Here is a 24,937-nt window from a genome sequence, read left to right on the forward strand (position 1 = left end):
CTGCTCTAGGTACAAAGGGTATAGTGATGAATAAGATAAATAAAATTTCCCTAGTGTCATTTACTACAATGTCCCTTCTTATTTCTCTTTAGTATTGCCTTATGAGTTCAGTCATTCATTATTTCTTGGTTATGGTCGTAATGTTCTAAGGAATGCTTTTTTTATCTTAAAAACATTTACTAAGTTATTCAATTCATTTGACTCTTTAAGTATTAAATTTTTTTAAGAAAAAGTAACTTAAGATTTATTTTTTCATTCTTATAATTTGTATTTTAAAAGGCATTTATAGAAATAAACAGAAAATCTGCAGATTCTATGGTAAAATTTTATACCTGCTTCCCAATATCACTGGATGGGAATCAACTCTCAATAAGTATGGCTCCTGACAACATGAATTTAAAAGACGAGGTAAATAATGGACTTACCATCTTATTCACTAGAATATTATTAAATTTTTAAAACAGATTTATTATAGTCCATTATGTTTTCTAGTTTTCTTCTTTGGGTCACATATTTTCTCTCAAACACTGAGAAAGCATCTTCCTATATTTCTCCATAGTTGCCCATCTCATTGTTTGAGAGTTACCTCCATATTGAGGGAATCCAATCCCTCATGTATGTTGGAATGGAAAAAAAAAGTTGAAAACGGTAGTCTGTAAAGAACCCTATTCTTATCTCACTGCCATTATCTGTCATCCAAACTGGAATTCCAGAGGTTACCTTTATAATTTTTTCCTCTCATTTCTCATAACCAGCTGGTCACTAGGTCTGGTCTGTTTTAACTCCTGAATATTTCTGGAATTTGTTCCCTCTTCATCCCATTCACCATTGCCTCACCTCTTTAAAATGCCGGCTAAAATAGTTATTCTTTATATCCTCTACCTTCAGTTTTATCTCCCTCAAAACCTTTTTCCCAAAGTCATGAGACTGGCATACAATTCAAACCTCTTCAAATTAAACTGATTTAGAAACCCTTCATTGTTTCTGTGTGGCCTACAAACATTTACTGCTAAGAGGCATGAAACAGAGATGCTAGAATCTCTAGAGGAAGGTGGAAATGCATGTATTTTTTTAAATTAATACTTATTGGAGTATAGTTGTTTAACAATATTGTGTTAGTTTCTGCTGTACTGCAAAGTGAATTAGTTATACATATACATATATCCACTCTTTTTTAGATTTCCTTCCCACTTAGGTCACCACAAAGCATTGAGTAGAGTTCACTGTGATATACAGTAGGTTCTCATTAGTTATCTGTTTTATACATAGTAGTGTATATATGTCAATCCCAGTCTCCCAGTTCGTCCCACCCCACCACCTCTGCTTGGTAACTATGTTTGTTCTCTACATCTGTGACTCTGTTTCTGCTTTGCAAGTAAGTTCATCTGTACAATTTTTCTAGATTCCACATATAAGTGATATTATACGATATTTGTTTTTCTCTTTTTGACTTACTTCACTCTGTATAACAATCTCTAGGTCATCCTCATCTCTGCAAATGTCACTATTTCGTTCCTTTTTATGGCTGATATTTCATTTTATACATGTAATATTTCATTTTATACATGTACCACACCTTCTTTATCCATTCCTCTGTCGATGGACAATTTAGGTTGCTTCCATGTCCTGGCTATTGCAAATAGTGCTGTAATGAACATTGAAAATGCATGTATTTTGAAAAAGCCTTCCACTGAGAATCATTCTAATGTGATGTAATTGCTGGGGTGGTCTTATATACAGTAGTGTCGAAGAGAAAAAAAAATTTAAGAACCATAGTCTCATAAGATAAAGTTCCTTTTCCAAACATTTAAGCCTTTTATCAGCTAGCTTCTCCCAGCTTTGACATCCCTGTGTTGTGCCAGTCTTGGCCTCTTTATATAATTCAGCAGCACCAAATCACTATACACTTAATACCCTGTGATGTTTTTTTTACTAGCCTACACCTCTGTTCTTGCTCATCCCCTATTATGCTTAGCTGACTTTTTGTTGTGTAATTTGAATTCTCTTACTGTCTGCTAAATTAAATCTCATTATTCCTTGTATATGAATTTGAGTGTCTTCCCCTAAATGGTACCACCTTATTAGTCTTTAATGTACTTAGGGGATTAGGAAGAATTAAAGTCTGTGGGTAGGGTGGGACTTAGATAGCTTGTTTTAGGAAGAGGGAAAGATTGTTGGAAGGAACAGAAATTTTGCTTACTTCTCATTTTATGAAATAGTTCTTAATGCTTATTCATATAGATTATTATATCAGTAAATCTTGACGAATTAAATATACAAATAAGAAATAGCTTACACCTTCAATCTTCCTCTGTTTGCCTTTCTAGGAAGCTATATTTACAACCTTGATTAGAGAAAATGACCCAGAGGTGAGTTTTGCATTTAAATGCTTTTGTACACTTGTTTAACTGATAGAAACATTGGTTGTTTTATTGTTCACCTGTCAGGAATTGAAGAAAATCTTAGCACTAGTTTTAAAATATTGAGGTGATGGAGATGTCAGATGAGTCTTCTCTTGGTAAAAATAAGAAATAGAGGGTAAAGGAGTCCTAATGTGCAATATATTTTAGATTCTGGAGCCATATTAACTGACTTGGGTAAATATTCGGTATATTAAGTGTTTTGGGTACATATTATGTTGATAGAAGAAAGATTATACTTCCTTTTTTAGTATATTGTTTCACTGATTATTCACATCTAGTACTAAGACCTCACTATCTTTACCTATATGGTCATTTTCTTACTCTTGGGAGAGGACATTACCTGACCTCTGAAAAATAAATTGTTAATCTGTGTTTTACACTTTGATACTTTAGCTGTTTTTCTCTTTTTCTGTGCTGTCTCTTTAAAAAAAACAAAAACAAAAACTACAGGCAAATGTAGATAAAATTTACGATCGATTTGTACATCTTGATAACTTACCAGAAGATGGACTTCAGTGTGTACTTTGTGTTGGACTTCAGTTTGGAAAAGTGGATCACCACGTATACATGAGTAATAAAAACAAGGTAACAAGGTCCCTTCTATTTTCGCTGTATGTTCTGTAAAGAATATATAATTGAACCCTATATTCTTATGGTCTGTAACTTTTAATTCAGCTTCTGAACTGAAGCACCTATAAACATTATTCAGCCTCTTAGCAGAATTTATGATATACCATCATATTTTCTCCTGGGCTTTGGCAGGAAGAAGAACTCTTACTTTGAAGGGGAAATAAAAACTTGCACAAGGGAGAAGGGTAATACGTGCAAAGAGCATTATCTTTTGGGGAAGTGCAGACTTTTGTTCATCTAGCCTTAACTACCTTTGTGACCTTAGCTAAGTTGGTTTATTTATAAAATGAAAGGATGTCAGCCAGGTATTTCTAAAGTCCCTTTACGTTTTCTGTGCCCTCTATCTTCTCTATTTAATTCAGTCGTGTCCATGAAAATTAGATTTTGGTCAACCATGTATTACCTAGAAAGGTAGAAAGGGTTTTATAGCAAAGTTGACAGTATTTGCTTCATAAAAAATACCTAATTGACCAAGTAGTAGATACTAATTTCTTTGACATGTTTAAGAAATTTCTTTAACTATGTTTAAGTGTCAGTTCAGTGGCATTTAAATATATTCATGTTGTTGTGCAGCCATCACCACTATCCATCTCCAGAACTTTTTCATTTTCACAAACTAAAACTCCCTGTCCATTAAACAACAGCTCTCCATCCCCCCTTTTCCTAGCCCCTGGCAACCACCATTCTACAACTTAAATTTCTGTCTCTGTATTTAACTACTTTAGATACCTCATATAAGTGGAATCATACAATTTTTGTCCTTTTGTGTCTGGCTTATTTCACTTAGCATGTTTTCCAGCATGTGTTGTAGCATATGTCAGAATTTTCCTTCTTGAGGCTGAATAATATTCCATTGTATGCATGTACCACATGTGTTTATCTACTCGTCTGTTGATCGACACTTGGGTTGCTTCTATCTTTTGACTGTGAATAGTACTGGTATGAATATGGGTATACAAATACTTGTTCCAGTTCTGGCTTTCAATTCTTTTAGTATATACTAAAAAATGAAATTGCTGGATCTTATGGTAATTCTACTTTTAATTCTTTTAGGAACTAGTAATTAATACTTTTCTGTCTTTTCCAAAGGCAATTCTTCAGTTAGATAGTCCTGAATCTGCTCAGTCAATGTACAGCTTTCTGAAGCAAAATCCACAGAACATAGGTAACCATGTATTGATCTGCACATTATCTCCAAAGCTAGACTCATCAGAGGTAAGATTATTTTGTATCAACTTCTGTGCTTTTAGAATATGAGGAAAGCATAAAGATCATTCTCCCAAAGCTAGAAGATACACTCTGAAGCTGATTTCGAGAATTATTCTTGGACAGTAGTCAAACTCATTCTGAGTTTAGATACTGTTTCTTTTAAAAATTTATTTCGCAATCATTATTCCAATTTTCATGGTTTATGGAACAGTATAAATTTGTATAAATGAGAATAAATTGAGGTAATTTTAGAAAATGTAGCATATTCATTCTGATGCTTGCTATGGACATATGTGCAGAGTGATGCCATATACATAGCATGGTTATCTCCAGAATGCAGCTCTAGATTGAGTTCATTTTGACTTCCTCCTGTTAAAAGTTTGGTTTTTTTCTTTTACTTGTTTAAATTATTATACTCTCTTCTTTTATAAGAAAAAAGATTTTACAGGTTCTTGGCTTGCACAGTAATAATCTTTGAAAACTATGAATAGTTTACCTTTGAAAGAATTAAATTGAAACTCAGATGTTTTCTCTTTCTAATAGTTTCATTGTATCTCAATAGCAAGAGGTAAATAGGGCCTTATATTTGGTGTCTGCAGGTTTTTGTTAATCTGCCAAACTCTTGTGCTAGCTCAAGAAAGAGAAAATTCCACCATCTAAATCCAAATTAAATAGATCACCTATAAGTAAATGAATGCATCATGATACTGATTTAAGCACAAATTTATTTTTTAAAATAAATTTATTTATTTGTTTTTGGCTACATTGGGTCTTCGTTGCTGTGTGCAGGCTTTCTCTAGTTGCAGCGAGCGGGGGCTACTCTTCGTTATGGTATGCGGGCTTCTTATTGTGGTGGCTTCTCTTGTTGCAGAGCACAGGCTCTAGGCACACAGGCTTCAGTAGTTGTGGCACACGGGCTCCGTAGTTGTGGCTCGCAGGCTGTAGAGCGCAGGCTCAGTAGTTGTGGCGCACAGGCTTAGTTGCTCTGTGGCATGTGGGATCTTCCCAGACCAGGGCTCGAACCCGTGTCCCCTGCATTGGCAGGCGGATTCTTAACCACTGGGCCACCAGGGAAGTCCTTAAGCACAAATTTGTGTGCCTTGTTTAACCTGATTTCAGAAGAAAATTTTTTGAAGTTTTTAACTTTTTTTTTTTCTTAACAGAATATTGTGTTTTTAAAACTTTGTGTTGTGGTATGTTTCAAGTTATTACTTTCAACTATGTTCAGAATTACAGTAAACACAGACTACACAGAAATTTTTCTTCCAGAATTGTGGTCCCAAATTCTTAGACTTAAAGAAAATGAAACAAGTGGAAATTATATGAAACTTCTGCCTAAATTAATGCTTTATTTCCCACATCCTAACTCAACCTCATTCTTGAAGAGCACATTTAACTTATTGTAAAAGACTTATTAGCTCAACCACTGATAAGCTAGCCTTGTAATCTTGAGCATGTCACATAATGTCCATTATATCCATTTAACAAATCATAAATTGGATAGTAGAGGCACGTGGACTAATTTCAAGGTGTTGTAATAGTCTATATGAGAGGTAATGAAAGCCTAAGCTAGACTATGAGGTGGAAATAAATCCTGCCCCCAGATTTTTTTAATAACAATTTTTAATTTACCATGTTTATAATGAGTTAATTAGTATCCTATGTTACCCTCTGTTCAATATCCTCCCCCCATATTTGTTACCTGTAATGTTACTTCCACATGTAATACGTTACAACCTTTAATTCTATAACTATAGTTACCTTGCATACAGAGTATGAAGGCATAATTCTAAGTACTGAAACCCAGTACCTGCATTTTTGATATCTTGATTATGAAGATATTTACTGCAGAATTTAGTAATGAGAGTGGTTCTATAAAGAAAGAAATACGTGTAATTTGCACACTTGGAAGTGACTCTCCTATACTCGCAGTCTTTTCTCAAAATGATGCTGTGTTTTTGTTCAGTATTTGGGTTATGGCTTTCCTGTACAGTTAAGGAGTTGTTTTCTGTGTGTCATTTATTCTGTATAATCTTATTTAGAGATCTTTATCTAAAAATGGGAAAAAAATTCTAGAAGCTGATGGTTATGTGGACACTGAAAACTATCTGTTTTGATATATTTTTAAGGTATGGGGTTTTTTTTAGCTTAGATTTTAAGAACTGAAAACACTGCATTGATGAGTTAAATATTTTAAATCCAGTAGAATAACCTCTAATAAAATGTGAAATTATATTACAGGCTGAAGCTGAGAAAGACCCAGAACTAGGGAAAAAAAGGTATGTTGCTTTAAGTTTGCTAACAGTTTTTATAGTACGTAGTTAATTACTGAATATTAATTCTGTATTTTATGGTAGTTGTTCACTAGTAACAAAAAGTTTGTATCTTTTATGAGTGTTATGAGGGTGTTTTTTGTTTTGGGGTTTTTGGAGGGCTCTGTTTGACCTAGGGGCTTTTTTTGTTATTATTTTTGGTCTCTTTCAGATATGTACTGATTTTTTTTTTTTTAGGAGAAGTGAATGTAAGATATGTGTATGTGTACACACAGTTTGAATTAAATGTGTACATTTAATTCAATGTACACACAGTTTGAATTAAATATATAAATTTGCCTTCTTTATGAAATGTTTTGCTAAGACTCTTGAACAGCTCAACTCTGTTATCAGTATTATATTCTTGTTAGATTTTTCTATTCCAAAATAGGCACAGTGTAAATTTTAAGTTTGTATAATCCTTTCAAATTTTCATTGAGTTTTTAAAACCAGAAAGATAATATTTAGTGTGTATTTTGGTATAAAACAAAATAATATGTACACTGCTTTATATTTTCAGAGGTTGAAAGCTTGTTCTTCAGAGTCTATACAAACTGGTAACTCACAACTTTTTTTGACCACATATAGTATATCCTGTTCGTAGTGACTTCCTCATCCTGATGAATACCACACTTATCACCACCCTTGTCCCACCAATGAATAACCTCCCTTTTACTGTTCTTCATTGGGAATCACTGATAGAGAATTCTTTCTCTCTTTCATACTAAGTGGTTTACCCTTATTTCTTAGTCAGTGGAGTAAGAGCTTATCAGTTTGAAAGAGGAGTTTGAGTGTTTAAATATGGAAAGTTTATTTTATTTGATACACTGCCTAATTATAAGATGCCTGAAAAACAGGATGTCTTATAGATTTTTCTTCTCAGTAATTAATTTTTATAAAATGAGACTTTTAAATGATAAAGATGATTATGAGTACATTAAAATATATCGGTAACTTTAAGCAATAGGTTGGCTATATGTATCCACACAGACTTTTTTAAGTTGCACATCAGCATACCAATTATATTTACATGCCTAAGAAGTAATAACCAACAGCAAGCAGTGTTTGCTACAAAAGCCCGCAAAGGGCTGAATAAGTAACAATGCTGCATGCAGTAGTATAGATAGACCTGCAGTTTGGCTGTAGTAACTCTGACTGGTAATTAAGCAGGCTCTTCCAAAAATCCATTTTATATGTTTCATTTGACAGTTTCTTTCACGGCCAAAAGAATAGTTATTGTGTGCGTTTGGTCATTTTCTCTTTCATTGTTTTCACTTATCTTTTAAAATCAGATATGTCTTAATGAATTTACAAGTAGTTGTCTAATCTTATTAATTTTTAAAGTTCTAGCACTAATAATTTCTTAATTCCCACTTTGCAGTTTTTTTCTGACTTGTATGACATTAGAGAAAAAAGACATGGGATGTGGCTGAATACGTCACATTTCTTTATTGGAGTAAGCTGATCCTGAGAAAATACTGGCCCTTGTTTTTTTTTTTTTAAGCACTTGTGGATACTAATTCGTTAACATGATCCTCTTGCTTATAGTTAATGTAGAGTATTTGTTTCCTTTTTAAAAGAAATCTCACATGGATATATTAATAATTTAATAAAATTCTACATTTTCCCTGTTTTAACCAACCCCATGTGAACATTATTTATTTATCATATGATTAAGGCTCCAAATAAGGGTGCAAGAGGAAATGTTCACCAGTTCATTAATAATGTTGGGCAGTACTCAGTGGCCCTCTGAAATAAATACTGATCTTCAGTGTTATGTCTCAGTCTAAAGTTTCTCAGAAAGTGTATGGTATGGTGTTAACCTTTGTTCTCATGGCCAGCTTTTACTATATACCTTCTCTGAAGATTTTGAAACCCTGGTTTTATGGAGGGGTGGGGTAGGACAGGGGAGTGGGAAATTAGATACCCCTATCCTGAACCCAGCCTTCCTGGAATCCTTTTTCGGTCCAGTTTCCAGAATATGATTTTGTTTTCTTTGTTCTTCTAAAAGACTGTTTTTTATATTCTGGTGTTAATAATTTCATTTATTTGACATCTCAAACTGACTTTCCAAGCTAACTTGATGAACACTGAAGGTTTTTACCATATCAGCCAGAAAACTAGGTACTAAGTTTTGGAAAATAAATCCTATGAAGAAAGCACTATAATTTTAAAAGACTGGCACACAAGAACAAATATGGAATTAAGCCATTTTCCTAAGTAGGTTCATGCTGTCTGTTTCAAGTGTGAAACTGCATAGTGATTCATTTTATATAAAAGATAACAGCTTTTTAAATTTACTGACAAACTTTAAATGTGTTAAAGGGGGAGGACTTGCTATATCCTAGAGCCAGGAATCAAAATCTCCATTGTTCTCCTTCTAAAGCCCAGTAAATTGGTGTTTTTGTATAGCTCTAGTTTGTAAAGCCTTTAGGGTTAATATGCAGTTCTGTACTGAGGCAGGAGTTTGAATTTAATGTTCATTATTGGAAATGAGTCTTGTAACTTAAAAATGAAAGCTTATTTCTTGAGAAATAATATTTACATAACTGCTTTAACTGAATATCACAACTTTTTCTTTGTCATACTTGTGCTTGGCTGCAAGTTTTTTTTTTTACTTTTCCTAAGAATTTGGAACACCAAAAATCAGCCATTGGTTTTTTTTGTTTGTTTGTTTGTTTGTTTGCGGTACGCGGGCCTCTCACTGTTGTGGCCTCTCCCGTTGTGGAGCACAGGCTCCAGACGCGCAGGCCCAGCGGCCATGGCTCACGGGCCCAGCCGCTCCGCGGCATGTGGGATCTTCCTGGACCGGGGCACGAACCCGTGTCCCCTGCATCGGCAGGCGGACCCTCAACCACTGTACCACCAGGGAAGCCCCCATTGGTATTTTTTAATATAAGGGATGTGAATCATTTCAAATACAAACCTTTAAACCCTTTCAGCATACAAAGGATAGCTTATACAGTTGACTAGAATATTATTTGATAAAGGTCTATGGTTACTGACTTTTTAACTTAAATAAATTCCTCAAACTCTTTGCCTTAATGGCTTTTCTTTAAGAGGTGTTTCTCTGATCTCCTGGAAAAGTTTTCTCCTCTGGAAGTTTAAACTTACCATCATTGGAGGAGGGAGGAATAGTTTATTGGCTCATATGATTAGACCCTGATGTGGTAGCACTTTTTCCAAACTTCTGAAATATTATTAATGTCTCAGGACACGGACACCATCTTGCAGTAACTAAAGAGTATATAGCCACCCTTTGAGAAGCATATCAAAAGGGATGTCTCATCCCCTCCTTCCTTGAAGAGTAGGAGGAAAAAGTCAACACTGAGATATTGATATGGCAGGATCACTTTCTGGAGTCTTTTTCCAAGCTGTACCTTCTAATGTAATTAAGCAGATGTATTTGTTAAACATTATTGTGTTGACAGCGTGCTGGATGTGTCTTCAGAAGCTAAGATTTTCCTTATTACTATTCAGGATAATCTCTTATCTATGGAGCATTAATATAAAAACAGTTTATTCTGTCTCTGTCTCAGTGAAAATAGTTGTATCGCACACTTTTATTTTTATGTTGGATTTGGGAGGACCTTGATGAATTAGATCAGTTGCATGTATTTGCCATGTATTTCCTCCATTTCTTCTAAATAATTTTACTTAAAATTTTAAGCTATATATTAGAATCTTAAATTAGTCTCTGTAACTGGAAGGATTTCTTTTAACAAATTTCTTCTTGTGATATAGCCAAAGGCACATACTTTATAATAAGAATACATGTTTATGTTAAGGTGATTGTATCAGCTTTGCCTCTAACTTTAAATCTCCAACAGAGTATTTAAAAGACATTTCCAAAGAAAGTTTTCTTTTAAGTATTAGTAATAAATACAGTTCTTGGGAAATTGAAAACAAATCTGTTTCACATCCAAAAGAAAGAGGTGACGTGGTTAAGATAACTGTGGCCTATCAGTTTCTGTTCCTTTTAGGTAAGGCTCACTTATAAAATTGTAAATTTTAATGCATGGATCATTAGTTTCACGAACCATAAACATATTTTATTATTTCAGTTACCACTGTTGGGGAGATAGGACCTAATAATAATTTGAGATGTCTCAAATTCACATTCAGCCTTCTGGTCTCAGGGGCAACTTGACACAGAAGGAAAAAAAAATGATTATAGCTTATATGAGTAAAATGATTGTATCAGTGGTCATAATATTGCCATAATTTCCTTTGAACTAAAAAGAAATCTTTAGTGCAATGGAGGATCTTTTTAAAATTTTATGTTATTTGTATATTTACATCAAAACTTCTTAACCATTATAATGCTGATTGACTGGATTTCCCAATACTTATTGCTCTTGTATCAGGAAGTCTTAACAATTAGCATCGACAGGACTATTTATGATGGTTGAATTCTCATCATAGTTTGATTTTTGTTTGTGTTTTTGTTTGTTCTTTTTGTTTTTAAATGCTTTTAGCCCTGACTTGAAAAACCGTCCAGTTGATGAAAGTGAGGTGCAAAGAGCAGCTGATAGTCCCTCTGTTAAACCTAGTGAAGTTGAAGAAGAATCTATTCCCAGCATTCAAATAGAAACTTTTATACAACAGGAAGAACCTTGTGAGGAAGAACCAGAAAAAGCACTATGTGTCTCTGACTTTGCTATTGAAACATTTGAAGTTGAAACTCAGGGAGAGGAGGTCAAAGTGGAAATTCCTCTTGTAGCATCCACTCCAGCCAGTATTGACTTATTCACTGAAAATGGAGAGCAGTCTGTTTTAAATCAGCAGGTGTATGCCAGTGACTTTGAGAAGGAAGAGGCAGAAATTATTAACCCTGAAACAGAATTATCATCATCTGATACTGCATTTATAGAAGAAAGGAACATCAAAGGAATTCTAGAAGACTCTCCATCTGAAGCAGAAGATTTCTTTTCTAAGATTACACAGTCTATGATAGAAGCTGTAGCTGAAGTAGACAAACATGAAACTGTTTCAGAAATAGTACCATCTACTTGTGTTGTGGCCTTAGTACCTGGAATTTCCACTGGGGATGAGCAGGCAGTGAGCACAAAGGGAATTTCTGCAAAAAGTAATATGGATGAAAAGGAGGAGAATGAATTAAATACCAAGGAAACCAGAATGGATCTGCAAATACGAATGGAGAAGGCTGAAAAGAATGATGATAAGATGGTTGCAGAGAAGTTGGAAAAGATTGTGGCTGCAATGAAAGAAAAGCCTGCAGAAAACTCAGTGACCAAGGCATGCCCAAATAAAGGAGTGGTTCAGGCCAGTAAGTCTGATGAAACTAGTAAAATTAGTATGCTGCCTGCATCAAATGCATCTAGCAGTAAATCAAGCATCAAGGCTGGTATGGTCTCTTCTCTAAAGGCAAAAGCTACAGCTTCAAAATCTGAAAACCAGAAAAGTTTTCTAAAATCTGTACTCAGAGATCAAATAAATGCTGAAAAGAAACTTTCAGCCAAGGAATTGGGTCTCCTTAAACCTACAAGTGCCAGATCAGGCTTGGCTGAAAACAGCAGTAAATTGAAACCCACTCAGAGCAGTGTCACCAGAGGAGGCAGTGGAAGGATCTCAGCCCTGCAAGGCAAAGATTCTAAACTGGATTACAGGGATATTACGAAACAGTCTCAGGAAACAGAGGCTAAACCTTCTGCCATGAAACGGGATGACAGCAACAATAAGGTGAGGAGGGTAGGAAGAATGTTCAGAGAATCTATGAAGTGATTATCTCTGTTGTAGCTAAGGAGTAGGAGATGTAATCTTGTTTTATGCTTTCATCTCCTCACTCCCTTTGCCCCCAAGCTCCCTTTTCCCTTTCTTAAATGACTCCATTGATTTAAGCCAGTAGACACTTAGAATAATAAGCTCAAGTCTATAATTTATTAACAGGTGTGAAAGCATTATTTGGATAAAGTGTGGTCAGAAATAAAACTTTGTATTTAAAAAAAAAAAAAAAATTCTGCATTGAATCTCCTGAGGTGATTTAGCACTCTGCTCCTGAAGTGGGAAACAGTTTTCTCTTTTAAATTGAAGCTCCCTTTATCAGCTTACTGATGGCCCAACTTAGACAGTAAAACTGAATTTAACTACAGCTTACGGAGATGATGCCTATACTGTTAAATGATTGTTGACTTAGCTTGGTATACCTGTTAAATATTTGTATAATTGAATGTGTTTGGGTAGTATTTGCTGTTTGAATTCTTTTTGTGTTTTAAAGAACATTAATAACCTAGTTGTAAATTGTTTTTCTGTATTTCTTATTTAATATTTCAGACTTTGACTGGGCAAAACACTAAGACTTCTAAAAGCACCACTGGTAGAAGTTCCAAACCCAAAGAGGTAAGAAACAATCTACTAACACAAACCCATCTATTCTATCATTCCATAAAAGAGTTCGTCCACCTTGTAACTTGTGTCTCTCCTGTAATAATTAGTTTGATATAGAGCAAGGGACAGGAATGAGATAGTATATTTTTGACCCCACCACCAGTTCGTTTTCTGACCTTGAGCTAGGCTAAATAGTTTGTTCTTGGTGTGGGGCAAAAAGTTACACAGGGATGGAAAGGGGATTAGAGTAGGAAGACACGTCCAGTCTCACATCAGTAGGAATGGGTTGTAACACAGAATAAAATCATCTATGTAAAGGAGGTTGACATTTGACTTGAGTCCTCTCCATTTTGTTATCCTTTTGGTATGGCTCAATTTATCCTAACTAGATGGGCTTTAAGATTTACTTTCTTGGTACTGACTTCTGCTGCCAAATAAACATGTTACAGTATATTTGGCTGTTTGGTATTTTAGATTTCTGTTATTCATAGAATATTTTTTCAGTTATTTTACTTTTTTCCCCTGGTAGGGCATAAATTTGGGTCTGTTTTATTAAGGCAAGGAGAAATGTTAGTAGTTTAAGAAGCAGAAGTAAGGATTATGGTTCTTCCATGGCTTAATAAATTGATAGTACAGTTGCTTACAGATTCCCCCTCCTGCCCTAAATTTACTGGGTATGTATTGTAATGCCATTATTATATTTACTAGTAATTGACCATTGATAGTGTACTAAATGTGTAGGCGGCCTGCCAGGAATTTATTTTCTTTAGTAATTGGCACCATTTTTCAAATTACAGATACTATTTTTTTTTCAAGTGCAGTCATATTTGTCATTAAGTCTTAGTAATAAATTTTCCATATAACTTTCTCAAAATATAAATCTTACATAGGCATACCTCAGAGATACTACAAGTTCTGTTCCAGACCAGAATAGTAAAGTAAATATCTCAATAAAAGTGAGTCACACATATTTTTTGGTTTCCCAGTACATGTAAAAGTTATGTTTATACTATACTGTACTCTATTAAGTGTACAGTAGCATTGTGTCTTTAAAAAAATGTGCATACCTTAATTAAGTACCTTATTGCTAAAAAATGCTAACCATCTTCTGAGTCTTCAGTGAATCATAATCTTTTTGCAGTAGTAACATCAAAGGTCACTGACCAGAGATCACCATAACAAATATAATAATAATGAAGAAGTTTGCATATTGTGAGAATTACTGAAATGTGACACAGAGACATGAAGTTAGCAAGTGCTGTTGGAAAAATGGCGCCATTAGACTTATCACAGGGTTTCCACAAATCTTCAATTTGTAAAAAGTAGTATCTGCAAAGTACAATAAAGCAAAGTGCAATAAAGCAAAATGTGCCTGTATCTTAGTATTACACATCTTAAAATATGTATATAAATTGATTGATGGAACAATCTAGTTAGCTATTAACTTTCTAGTTGCATTTGAGGTGCTTTTAGTAGTCCATGAAGTCTCCAAAACACTTGCTAGATATCATTTAACGTATGGAATAGTAAATTCTTTATATTATATTAATTGTTTGATAAATGCTCTTAATGTAGTATTTTTGTACATCATATTTCCAATCCGCACATCATTTAGGAAATAATTGTAATCTTACTGAAATTAAGTAAAGGTGGAATTAGATTGATATTGTTAGGATTTTACCTTTGGCATTGTTCACTCTTTGGATTTGTTTGTGGGGCTTTGAAAAATAACTAATTTCAGCTTTTGGAAACATCTCTATACTGAAATTCTCACAAATGATAGATATGTCATGCACATTTATTGAGACTGTATGGAATCTAGCCAGTTATCAGTAGTTGTTCACAATTCTGTGAGTTTTTTTACCTTTCCAACAGGAACCCTTATTTCCATTTAATTTGGATGAATTTGTTACTGTGGATGAAGTTATAGAAGAAGTGAATCCTTTTCAAGCCAAGCAGAATCCACTGAAGGGAAAAAGGAAAGAAGCTCTCAAAAATACCCCTTCCTCTGAACTTAACTTGAAGAAGAAGAAGGGGAAAGTCTCTGCTTCTCGTGTTGTTGAGGGAGAATTATCTTTTGTAACATTGGATGAGATTGGGGAAGAAGAAGATGCAGCTGCACATATAGCACAAGCTCTAGTCACTGTGGATGAAGTAATTGATGAAGAAGAAATAAATATGGAAGAAATGGTAAAAAATTCAAATTCACTTCTTACATTAGATGAGTTAATTGATCAAGATGATTGCATTTCCCACAGTGAACCTAAAGATGTTACTGTACTGTCAGTGGCTGAAGAACAAGATCTTCTCAAACAGGAACGCTTGGTAACTGTGGATGAAATAGGAGAAGTGGAAGAGCTACCTTTAAATGAGTCAGCAGACATAAGTTTTGCTGCTTTAAATACTAAAGGAGATGAGGAAAATACTGGAAGGGATTCCATTGGGTTCATTTCTTCTCATATGCCTGAAGACCCTTCTGCTTTAGTTACTGTAGATGAAATACAGGATGACAGCAGTGATCTGCATTTAGTGACATTAGATGAAGTAACTGAAGAGGATGAAGACTCTCTGGCAGATTTTAACAACCTTAAAGAAGAGCTTAATTTTGTTACTGTTGATGAAGTTGGAGAGGAGGAAGATGGAGACAATGATTTAAAAGTTGAATTAACACAAAGCAAACATGACCATCCCACCGATAAAAGAGGGGATAGAAAAAAGAGAGCTATGGACACAAAGAAGACAAAACTTGAAGCTTTGTCCCAAGTGGGTCCAGTAAATGAGAATGTTATGGAAGAAGATCTGAAAACCATGATTGAAAGACACTTAGCAGGTAGATATTCAGAAGTGGTAGCTTTTGTTTTATGAGGGGACTACATTAAAAAATTTTTTAAATATATGTTACAGCATTACCAATAATTTCACTGTGTATTGACATAAGAAGCCAACAGATAGTTATGGCCAAGTGATACTTTCCAAAGAAATATGTTCAAGTTTCACAAATTTCTCTTAGTTCAGACCCTACCCCAAGTTACTGTATCTCAAGAAAAGATAACAAAGCCAGAAAGCAAACTAAAATACCCAGATTAGAATTGGAATGAAAATGATATGTTTGTATTTTTGAGAAAATACAGCTTTTGATAAGTAGAAGGCTGTTTATACCAGCCTGCCTCCTAGTTTTTGCTTAGACTTAGGATTTGGGAAAATTTGTGAAGGTACCATTTCACTTTTAAGTAATATTTTGATGGTATAGAATAATAGGTCAGCTCACTTTCAGTACTTTAGGGAGATCAAAATAATTTCAAATACAAAAATCTTGAAAGATTTAACCAAACTAAGAATAAAAAATACTAGCAAGGTCCCACAGTCTTGAACAAAGTAGAAGAATGTGTGTAGGCTCCTTGAGAAAAGCAGGTGGGAAGGTGGAGTTTTGATCAGGATAAGTGGGAAAATAAAAGGAGAATGCTTAGACTAGTGCTGAATTTTTAAAAACAGAATTCTTCTATTTTATATTAGAAATAGCTTTCCTTCCCAAATTTGAGTAATATCTATCTTATTTGCAAAAAAGGTGTTAAAGTTGTTATTCAGAGTTAAAAGCAATTTAAACACTGTTACTGTAGCAATAAATTAGACTTTCTCTTTAAAGCTAAAGTGCCAGCCAAGAGAGTTAGAATTGGGAAAACGCCACCATCAGAAAAAGCTGTTACGGCAGAACCAGCAAAAGATGAAGAGGCCTTCCAAATTAGTGAAGGTAAAGCAGGATCGATAGAAGTGGGGGAGAGTAACACAATATGAGGAGGTGGTTAAAGTTCCAAAGATCTACTGTCTAAGAAGAAAAGTAGGAAAAGAGTCAACAGAGCAGGGATGGGAGTTGAGGGAGTGAGGGAAGGCAGCCCATTAATGATTAGATCTGGATAAAGATTTTTATCTTTGCAATTATAGAGATAATGGAACATAATGGAATGGGATAATAGAGAATAATATGTGATCCTATTATAATAGAATGTGACAAATTTTCGTGGAAATGATCTGTGAAAGGTTATTCTGACCATGTTGCAGCATCAAGTAAAAATTATTTATTAACTAGCTTTAATTTGTGTACCAGGTCCCTTGCTTTGTGGATGCTGCCAAGCAGGCAGCCATGAATTAAATAAGATGTCTTAATAACATTAATACAGTTTATGTTGAAAGAAATAGGGAACAGTGTCTAGAATACTGCAGTTACTTAACAAGTATTTGTCATTGTGTCCATATATTCATAGCAAAATCCTAAATCCCTAGTACCATTCTCCTTGAAAACAGCACCCTCATTGCCCTCCTGCTTTTGTATCCTATGTTCTCTAAGGAAAAACTACCACCTGTGATTCAGTGGAATCTCATTGACCTAGCTCTCAGCTGGGTCCTCAGTGCTGCTCCACAGTTTATTTAGGCCTCCTTCCTTTCCCATTTCCTAACCAGGTGTAATAAAAACCTAAAACCCTTCTGCTTGTTGTCATACTGGGTTAAGTTTTTTTCTTCTTAATTTAGTCTTATTTGACTTCTCTGCATCATTTGTTACTGTTGATTATGTACTCTTTCTTGATGCTCTCTCCCTTGGCTAAGTGGGTACTCCTCCTCTGTTTATTGTTCTCCATTAACCTCTCCTTGATACCAAGCCATAGTCAATGGTTTTACTAACTGACAAATGCTTCTAGCATAATTTCATGAGGGCTTTCCCCCCTCAGGATTTCTGTTGTGATAGGGCAACTTCAGCTACCAGCTTGCTTAGAACTGCCTCATCTCAACAGAAGAACAGAAAAAGAATCATTTCTTCACTGCTTTTGTAACCATTTATTTTCATTAATAGACAATATATTTGATGAAAGAACCTAGCTTAAGAAAAAGTCATTTTTTAAATAATTTTAAACTTAAAATATTTGTTTTAATCTCTTAATTATGTAATTATATATAATATGTATTATTGTTGTTGTTATTATTAGATAAAGGTGCCTTTGGCGTGGTAGCAGCAAATGTGTTTGAGAAAGTATTACTCTGTTGAGGGTTGTAGCAAGACACTGGAGGCTGTTTTAAGCATCAAGTCAAGAAAAGCGAGACAGCCTTTTTAATCGACTCTTTGGGACTTGATGACTGGTAGAATGCAAGGAGTAAGAGAACAGTAAATAACGATTTCATAGTTTCTAACCATCCCCTCAGATTAGGGAAAGAGTAGCCCAGTTACATGGGGAGAGCACTGAACTTGAAGTCACAAGTCTCTGTCACTTACTGGCTATGCATCCTTGGACATAATCAGTTTCTTACCTCTTTTGGGTTTTTTTTTCTCCATCTGTGAAGAAATAGGATAATAATGATTTGACCTGCCTGTCTCACACGAGATAAAAGCTAAATGAATGATATGTATGTGAGAGAGATTTGTCCAGTGCTTTACAACAGTTAGGTATTTCAACTGCTGAGGGTAACCAGAATTGCTTGGAACCAGTTTTTGTTTTTGTCTTCCCCCGAGATCCTGTTAGGCATTTTGCTGATAACATTGAGTGCTTCTTACATGTTAATTCACTTTGCTGAGTTTGAATGTTTGTAGTTTCACTTGTGATTCAGTCTAACAAGGGTCTTAGTCCATCAGTTTAGGCTTTGTTTTTCTTGGTTGGAAGGGTTTCAATACAGGACCGCAGAATTATTCTCTGCTCGTGTCCTTTTCTCCTCGATCCACACTCTTCTCCCACCCCAGCACTTTTTCGTACACACGTTAACTCTTGCCAGTAATATAGAACTTGAAGTTCTTCCATTACCTTTAAAATTTTTCCTGAACAATGTGTAAATAAAATATGCTGCTAAGCTTTAGTCCCATATCCTTGAATCTATTTAATAAGGTTGAACAGATTTACCCATTTATTCCTTATATAAAGACTCTTGGAAGAATAGTCAGGTGGGATTAACCAAGAAAGGTTTACTTAGAGAGATGATCCATAAATTAATCTTTTTTTTCATAGATGAATCTTTGAAGGCAGAGATTATCTGATGTCAGCTTCAGATAACATCACTTAGTATAAAATCTATAAATCTATTTTGAATAACTTTTTTTTTCCTTGAAAAATTTAATGACTTTAGTCGATGAAGAATCTGGATTAATGGATTCAGAACCAGAAAGAAAACGCCAGAAGATTGAGGACTCTTTGGGGAAATCAGTGGCACCTGATGTCCCTGAAGGTAAAGTAAAAATGACATTTTTTCCTTATCCATGTGAAATAAAAATTCAGAACCGTAATAAGTGTTCTGTTGTTTAGATGAGTAATGCAATGACCTTGCTTAGATGATTAGAGTGGAAATTAGCAAGCTTTGCACACTGGCATTTCTGAGAACAGTTTATTAAGCTGTGTTTTTACCTGACAAAGATATTTTTATTGCACTCGTGAAGTCTGGGATATGTACTCTCTTTGTTGCTCTGGTAAGAATTGAGTTATACTTGCCCAGGCAGAAATTCCAGTTGAGTAGGACATGATGGAAAAGCTTAGCTAGCAAACTTTGTTCATGGCCAGCTCAGATGAGCTAAGGGGCACCTTATTTGTTTACCCATTGTATTCCTCAAGCAGACAGTTGACTATCATTTTGCCTCTTCTCCCTGTTTTATTTTAACAGTGGATTCCTAAGAGGTTTATTTCAAAGACTACCAGATTCTTTTCCAGTGAACTGCTATTCTGAAGGAATTCCCTGCCATTCCTGGAGGCTCTGGAATATTACAGAATTTGTTTAAAAATAAAGACTTCTGTTTTGTGATTAGAGACTTAATTGCTCTTGATCCCTAGATATATAACAGTGTGTATTATGTTTGTACATAAATGTATACTGTGCTTAGTATGTTTATCATGTTCAGATAAATTAACACAGCTCTAGATAAATTATCGTTAATTTTTTTCCTTCCTCTTCCCCCTCTCTCTTCCTGTCCTCTAGATTTAGACTTTCTTGTACCGAAGGCTGGATTCTTCTGTCCAATTTGTTCCCTCTTCTACTCAGGTGAAAAAGCAATGACAAATCACTGCAGGAGTACACGTCATAAGCAAAATACAGAGGTAGATATTTCTTATTTTTAACTCATCAAATCTTCAGGTGGTGGTATTATAGTGAAACTACTGAAGTGTCCACACAAAATGTACATTCTTTCCTTTTGGAAGAACTTTTTAAGGTTTGTTTATTCCTCTTAAGTTCAAAGTACTATTTATGTCCTTCACTGTATCTTGCCAGTAACTCCTAGTTTTTATTCCTTTTCCTCTGGCAGCGTTTGCCAGAGTAGATTTTGTATATCACTAGTCCCATGTGACACTCCATTAAAGTGTGGGAAACTGTATATTCTGATGCCCTCTTGCAGAGTCATGGACACATAACATGTTAAAGTTTCAGACTTGTCTAGCCAAAGAATCCACTTAACTTTATTTAATCCATTTCCTCACTACTACCACCCCTGTTTTTAGTTGTACATGGCTTTGGGACACATTTAGATTAGAACTCTAGAGAATCATCATTAGCCATAATTGAAACAGTGGTTCTGATTCCTCCTGAATGTTTGAGAGTTGCTTTATATATCCTCTGTATTGAATTTGTGGCACAGACACTCATCTAACATTCATTGAGCTGTTATTTGCTGGAAGCTTATTCAGTCCCCCAATCAATTTTATGAGGTAGATGCTATCAGTTCCAATTTTGAAGATGAGGAAACAGGATTAAAGAGTACCTAATCCCCAAGATCACATAGCTAGTTAGTGGCAGATTTAGGATTTGAACCTACCTTTGTTTTATTCTAAGCTTATGCCCTTAAACATTGTGCTGTGCTACCTATGCTCTTAACATGTCACTTTTCCACTTGAAATCTTCCACTGGCTTCATATTACACTTGGAATAATATGCAAACTTCTTATTGTGGGTCTGTAAGGCCCTACATGATCTGATTGTTTTCCTACTTCTCTGACCTCGCTGTTATTGCTCACTGTCTTTCAGCTTTTTTGGCTCTCTTGTTGTTCGTACATGAAAGGCCCCTTTGCTGCCTTTGCACCTTTATATTGCTGTTCCTTTGCCCTCTCCCAGCCCCCCTTGTATAGCTGGTTCTTCCTCATCTTTTAGGTCTCAACTCAAGTAACAGCTTCCCTGAAAGGCCTTTGACAAAGAAAGACCTAGCTAAAGTAGAACACTTCTCCCAACCCAAAAAGCAGTCAATCTCATTTGCTTTACAGTCTTTCTTTCCTTTATAATACTTACCACCACCCCCTAAATTATCTTGTTTATTCTTTTATTGTTTCTCTTCCCCTACTAGAATGTCAGCTCCATGAGGTAAGGGGCCTTATCTATCTTCTTGACCACTGAGTCCCCAAGCATCAAGATAATGCATAAGTATATCATAAATATCAGATGATTCACAAATGGAAGGAAGGAATGTTAATGTAAGGCACTGTGTTTCTAATCTTTATTCTGTAGGATCAAGCTCTTTAAATTATAAATACAGTGAAATATATTAGATACATTTGTAACACAGCAAAGCAACATCTAATACATATTTTATATTATGAATTGCTTTTAACAGAAGTTCATGGCCAAGCAAAGAAAGGAAAAGGAGCAGAATGAGGCTGAAGAAAGAAGCTCTAGGTGATTGGGGGAAAGGGGAAAAAATTCACTAGAAATTCGTTTAGGGTCCAGTTGATTTGTGTATTTTTGTTATCACTTAATTTGTAATTTTTGTTTCAGAAGCAAATATTCATGTTGTACAAATTTTGATTGCCCTTGATGTAGAGAGACTGAAGGGGAAAGTATGATGGGTTTGATTTTTATATCAAATCATCAGGCATGGAGAAATATCTTTTAGAAGTGTTAAAATAAATGTTCCTACTGTATATTTAAAATACCATGTTGTGTTTGTGGCTGATTTATTAAAGACTTGCTGGCCTCTGCAGACAGGCTTCTCTACAACCACTGAGACTTGGGATGTTTGGTGATTCTTCTTGTGTTACTGGAAATCATAGGCGTGACAGTGTTTGACTTTGCTTCAACTGGTACAGGTCAAAGATTTCTTAAAACTCTCAATTTTTCTGGGTAAAATTCAATTACAGCATGTTTGGCTCAGGTAGGTTTGAGTAAAACCTTGCTTGACTTTTTTAATGGCTTAGAAAGACATTTTTTCTGCGTCTGGTAACATCTGCTATTTTTGCCAGGACCCATTTAAGGTAGCTCCTAGCAAGTCATTTAATATTAACTTGAAACTACAAAGACAAAGTAGCCTTTACTTTCTGTAGACCACAAGAATTGCTTTTTAAACCACTTGAATTATTATTTAATATGTTTGTGGGGAGTTGTAAAGGTACAAAAAAATAATTCACTGGATTGTTAGGTGCTGGACACAGCCCTGTACTGTAAAGTTTTAGATGAGGCCATGCTTCAGACATAAGCCTACTGACTGAGAATTTTTAGTATCTGATTCTTTATCTCTTTAGATTAGAATGCACCAATTAACAATAGAGGGTGAATGGAGGGAAGCAAAAAACAACTACTTTTTTAGATCTCTTACTCCCATCACAGCACAAGAGTTAGCTCACAGTCAGCAAGAGTGGAGTGAAGAACACAACATCTTTTTGTTGTTGCTCACCAAACTCACTGCACACTCAGTTCGCACTTAGCCACAGCCTGAGCAAAATGATAAAATACTACACGCCACAGAGTAAGGAATGGGGTGGGGAGAGGGATGGCTTGTGAATGCCAAGAGTCTGTTGTAATTAAAACCATATAGGTGAATGAGGTACTAAGAGGGAGAAGAGCTATTAAAAGGTTGGAGTATAAGGAGCTGGCAAGTTAAGGTGGCAGAGTAGGGAAGTTCCGTGATGGTCTGGTGGTTAGGATTTGGCACTTTCACTGCCAAGGCCCGGATTCAATCCCTTATCTGGGAACTGAGATCCCACAAGCTGTGCAGTGCAGCCCGCCCCCCCCCCCAAAAAAAAAAAACACCAGTAGAGTAAATAAGACTCTTAAAGAATCTTTTCCTGGGGCTGCTTCTGAAGCTTTTAAACCAGAGAAGTTAGGAACTTCTTTAATCTTGCCTGGATCAACCTTGGTGTTTAATCTTAAGAATCTATTTTTATTTATTTTTTTATTTTTGGCCACACCACGTGGCTTGTGGGATCTCAGTTCCCCAGCCAGGGATTGAACCCAAACCACGGCAGTGAAAGCACCGAGTCCTAACCACTAGACCACCTGGGAACTCCCTAATCTCAAGAATTTAAATGTGAAACTCTTACTTCCTTCAAATTAGTTATCTGGACATTGGGATTCTAAATTAAAATAAAAGGAACTGCTAAAGCATAAAAGTATAGTAGAGGTGATTTGTGTGTTTTACCCTAGTGACAGATGTTGATGGTTCACTGTATGTAGTAAATAATGTTGCTCTCTGCTGCTGCTTGCACTTAAGACTGGGAATTAGGACTCCAAATACAAAAGATTTTTAGGTTTGTTTTGTTTTGTTTCATTTTTTTAAATAAACATACCTTTTTTGCATATAATCTTAGAAGTGTTCTAGACTCTTCCAGAAAACCTTGAAATACCTACCTCCCTTTATTCACACTACACATATGGAATGTCATTTACATAGCAGTTTCTGCTTATTAGTTGGTTAAGGTATATAATTGGATTGCAGCTTTTATCATTTCAGCATAGTTTCTGTCATTATCTAGACACCAAAGCAAGAAAAGTTTGTGTTCTACACCTCCATAAAGGTATTTAGATTCTTTTACCCTTTCTGGCATAGAATGCTGTGGAAGTTTGCCTCTCCAAAACTGCTCCTTCTGAATTCTTTAAAAAGAAAATAAATGTGTTGAGAGTCAGGTTTTAAAACGTTAAATTTTTATTTTAATATTTTATTGTTTGATTGTAGAAAGTATCAAGCATTTGAAAAAGAATAGGGTAATTTATATATACTAATTATCTAGTTTGAGTAATTATCAGTGCAGTTATCAATTTATATATTTACTTTTTTCACTTCTCATTTTGTTTGTTCTTTTTTGTTTTTTGCGGTACACGGGCCCCTCACTGTTGTGACCTCTACCGTTGCGGAGCACAGGCTCCGGATGCACAGGCTCAGCGGCCATGGCTCACGGGCCTAGCCGCTCCACGGCATGTGGGATCTTCCCGGACTGGGCACGAACCTGTGTCCCCTGCATCGTCAGGCGGACTCTCAACCACTGCACCACCAGGGAAGCCCCGTCACTTCTCATATTATTTTAAAGTAAATCTCAGCATGTCATTTTACCCATAAATGTTTCATTATGTATTTCTAAAAGATAAGGATTCTTCTTAAAATAACCAGTAATATCATTAAAAAATATTCCTTATTTAGATAAAAATCCAGGGACTTTCCTGGTGGTGCAGTTGTTAAAATCTGCCTGCCAATGCAGGGTACACGGGTTCAACCAGTGGTTTGGGAAGATCCCACATGCTGCGGAGCAACTAAGCCCTTGCGCTACAACTACTGAGCCCGTGTGCCACAACTACTGATGCCCATGCGCCTAGAGCCCATGCTCTGCAGCAAGAGAAGCCACAACAAATGAGAAGCCTGTGCACCGCAACGAAGAGTAGCCCCTGCTCGTCACGCCACAACTAGAGAAAGCCCGCACCCAGCAACGAAGACCCAGTGCAGCCAAAATAAATAAATAAAAAATAAAAATCCAGTTCAGATTTTCTACTCTCTCATAAATGATTTTTGTTTTCTTTTACTATGTTTGCATCAAGATCAAAATAAGATCCATACATTGTTGCTGGCTTGGTAGGTCTTTTAAATTATTTTTAATATATAGGCTCTCTTCTGGTAATTTATTTAATGAAGAAATGAGATATTCAGTTCTGCAAAGCCATGCTACTCAAAATGAGGTCTTTGGATCTAGTGCCAGTCCACGAACTGTCTGGTACTAGTACAGAAGTTGAAGGTGTTTAGAAACATTATCGCCGTTTGACAGAGACTTTGTCTGTTTGTTGAATCTAATAATTTTAAAAATT

General features: G+C 35.4%; 1 protein-coding gene across 7 annotated transcripts in view; it reads left to right on the forward strand.

Moving 5' to 3' along the window:
* The window catches only part of ZNF638 (zinc finger protein 638), an 81,539-nt gene extending 59,752 nt beyond the window's left edge, over positions 1–21,787 (forward strand). For 6 of the 7 annotated variants that reach the window (XM_082852019.1, XM_082852020.1, XM_082852022.1 and 3 more), the window contains 12 exons: positions 280–408; positions 2,328–2,369; positions 2,874–3,008; positions 4,143–4,268; positions 6,504–6,541; positions 11,053–12,277; positions 12,869–12,934; positions 14,798–15,752; positions 16,566–16,670; positions 19,025–19,123; positions 19,865–19,983; positions 21,486–21,787. In XM_082852019.1, coding sequence (XP_082708145.1) covers positions 280–408; positions 2,328–2,369; positions 2,874–3,008; positions 4,143–4,268; positions 6,504–6,541; positions 11,053–12,277; positions 12,869–12,934; positions 14,798–15,752; positions 16,566–16,670; positions 19,025–19,123; positions 19,865–19,983; positions 21,486–21,551 — 3,105 coding nt within the window. In that variant the 3' untranslated portion in view covers positions 21,552–21,787. The remainder of the gene's footprint in view (positions 1–279; positions 409–2,327; positions 2,370–2,873; positions 3,009–4,142; positions 4,269–6,503; positions 6,542–11,052; positions 12,278–12,868; positions 12,935–14,797; positions 15,753–16,565; positions 16,671–19,024; positions 19,124–19,864; positions 19,984–21,485) is intronic. The other variant, XM_082852023.1, reaches the window with a different exon arrangement.
* Positions 21,788–24,937: the final 3,150 nt, after the last annotated feature.

The sequence above is a fragment of the Leucopleurus acutus genome (genome assembly GCF_964270905.1).
Source record: "Leucopleurus acutus genome assembly, chromosome: 12".
Lineage (NCBI taxonomy): Eukaryota > Metazoa > Chordata > Mammalia > Artiodactyla > Delphinidae > Leucopleurus > Leucopleurus acutus.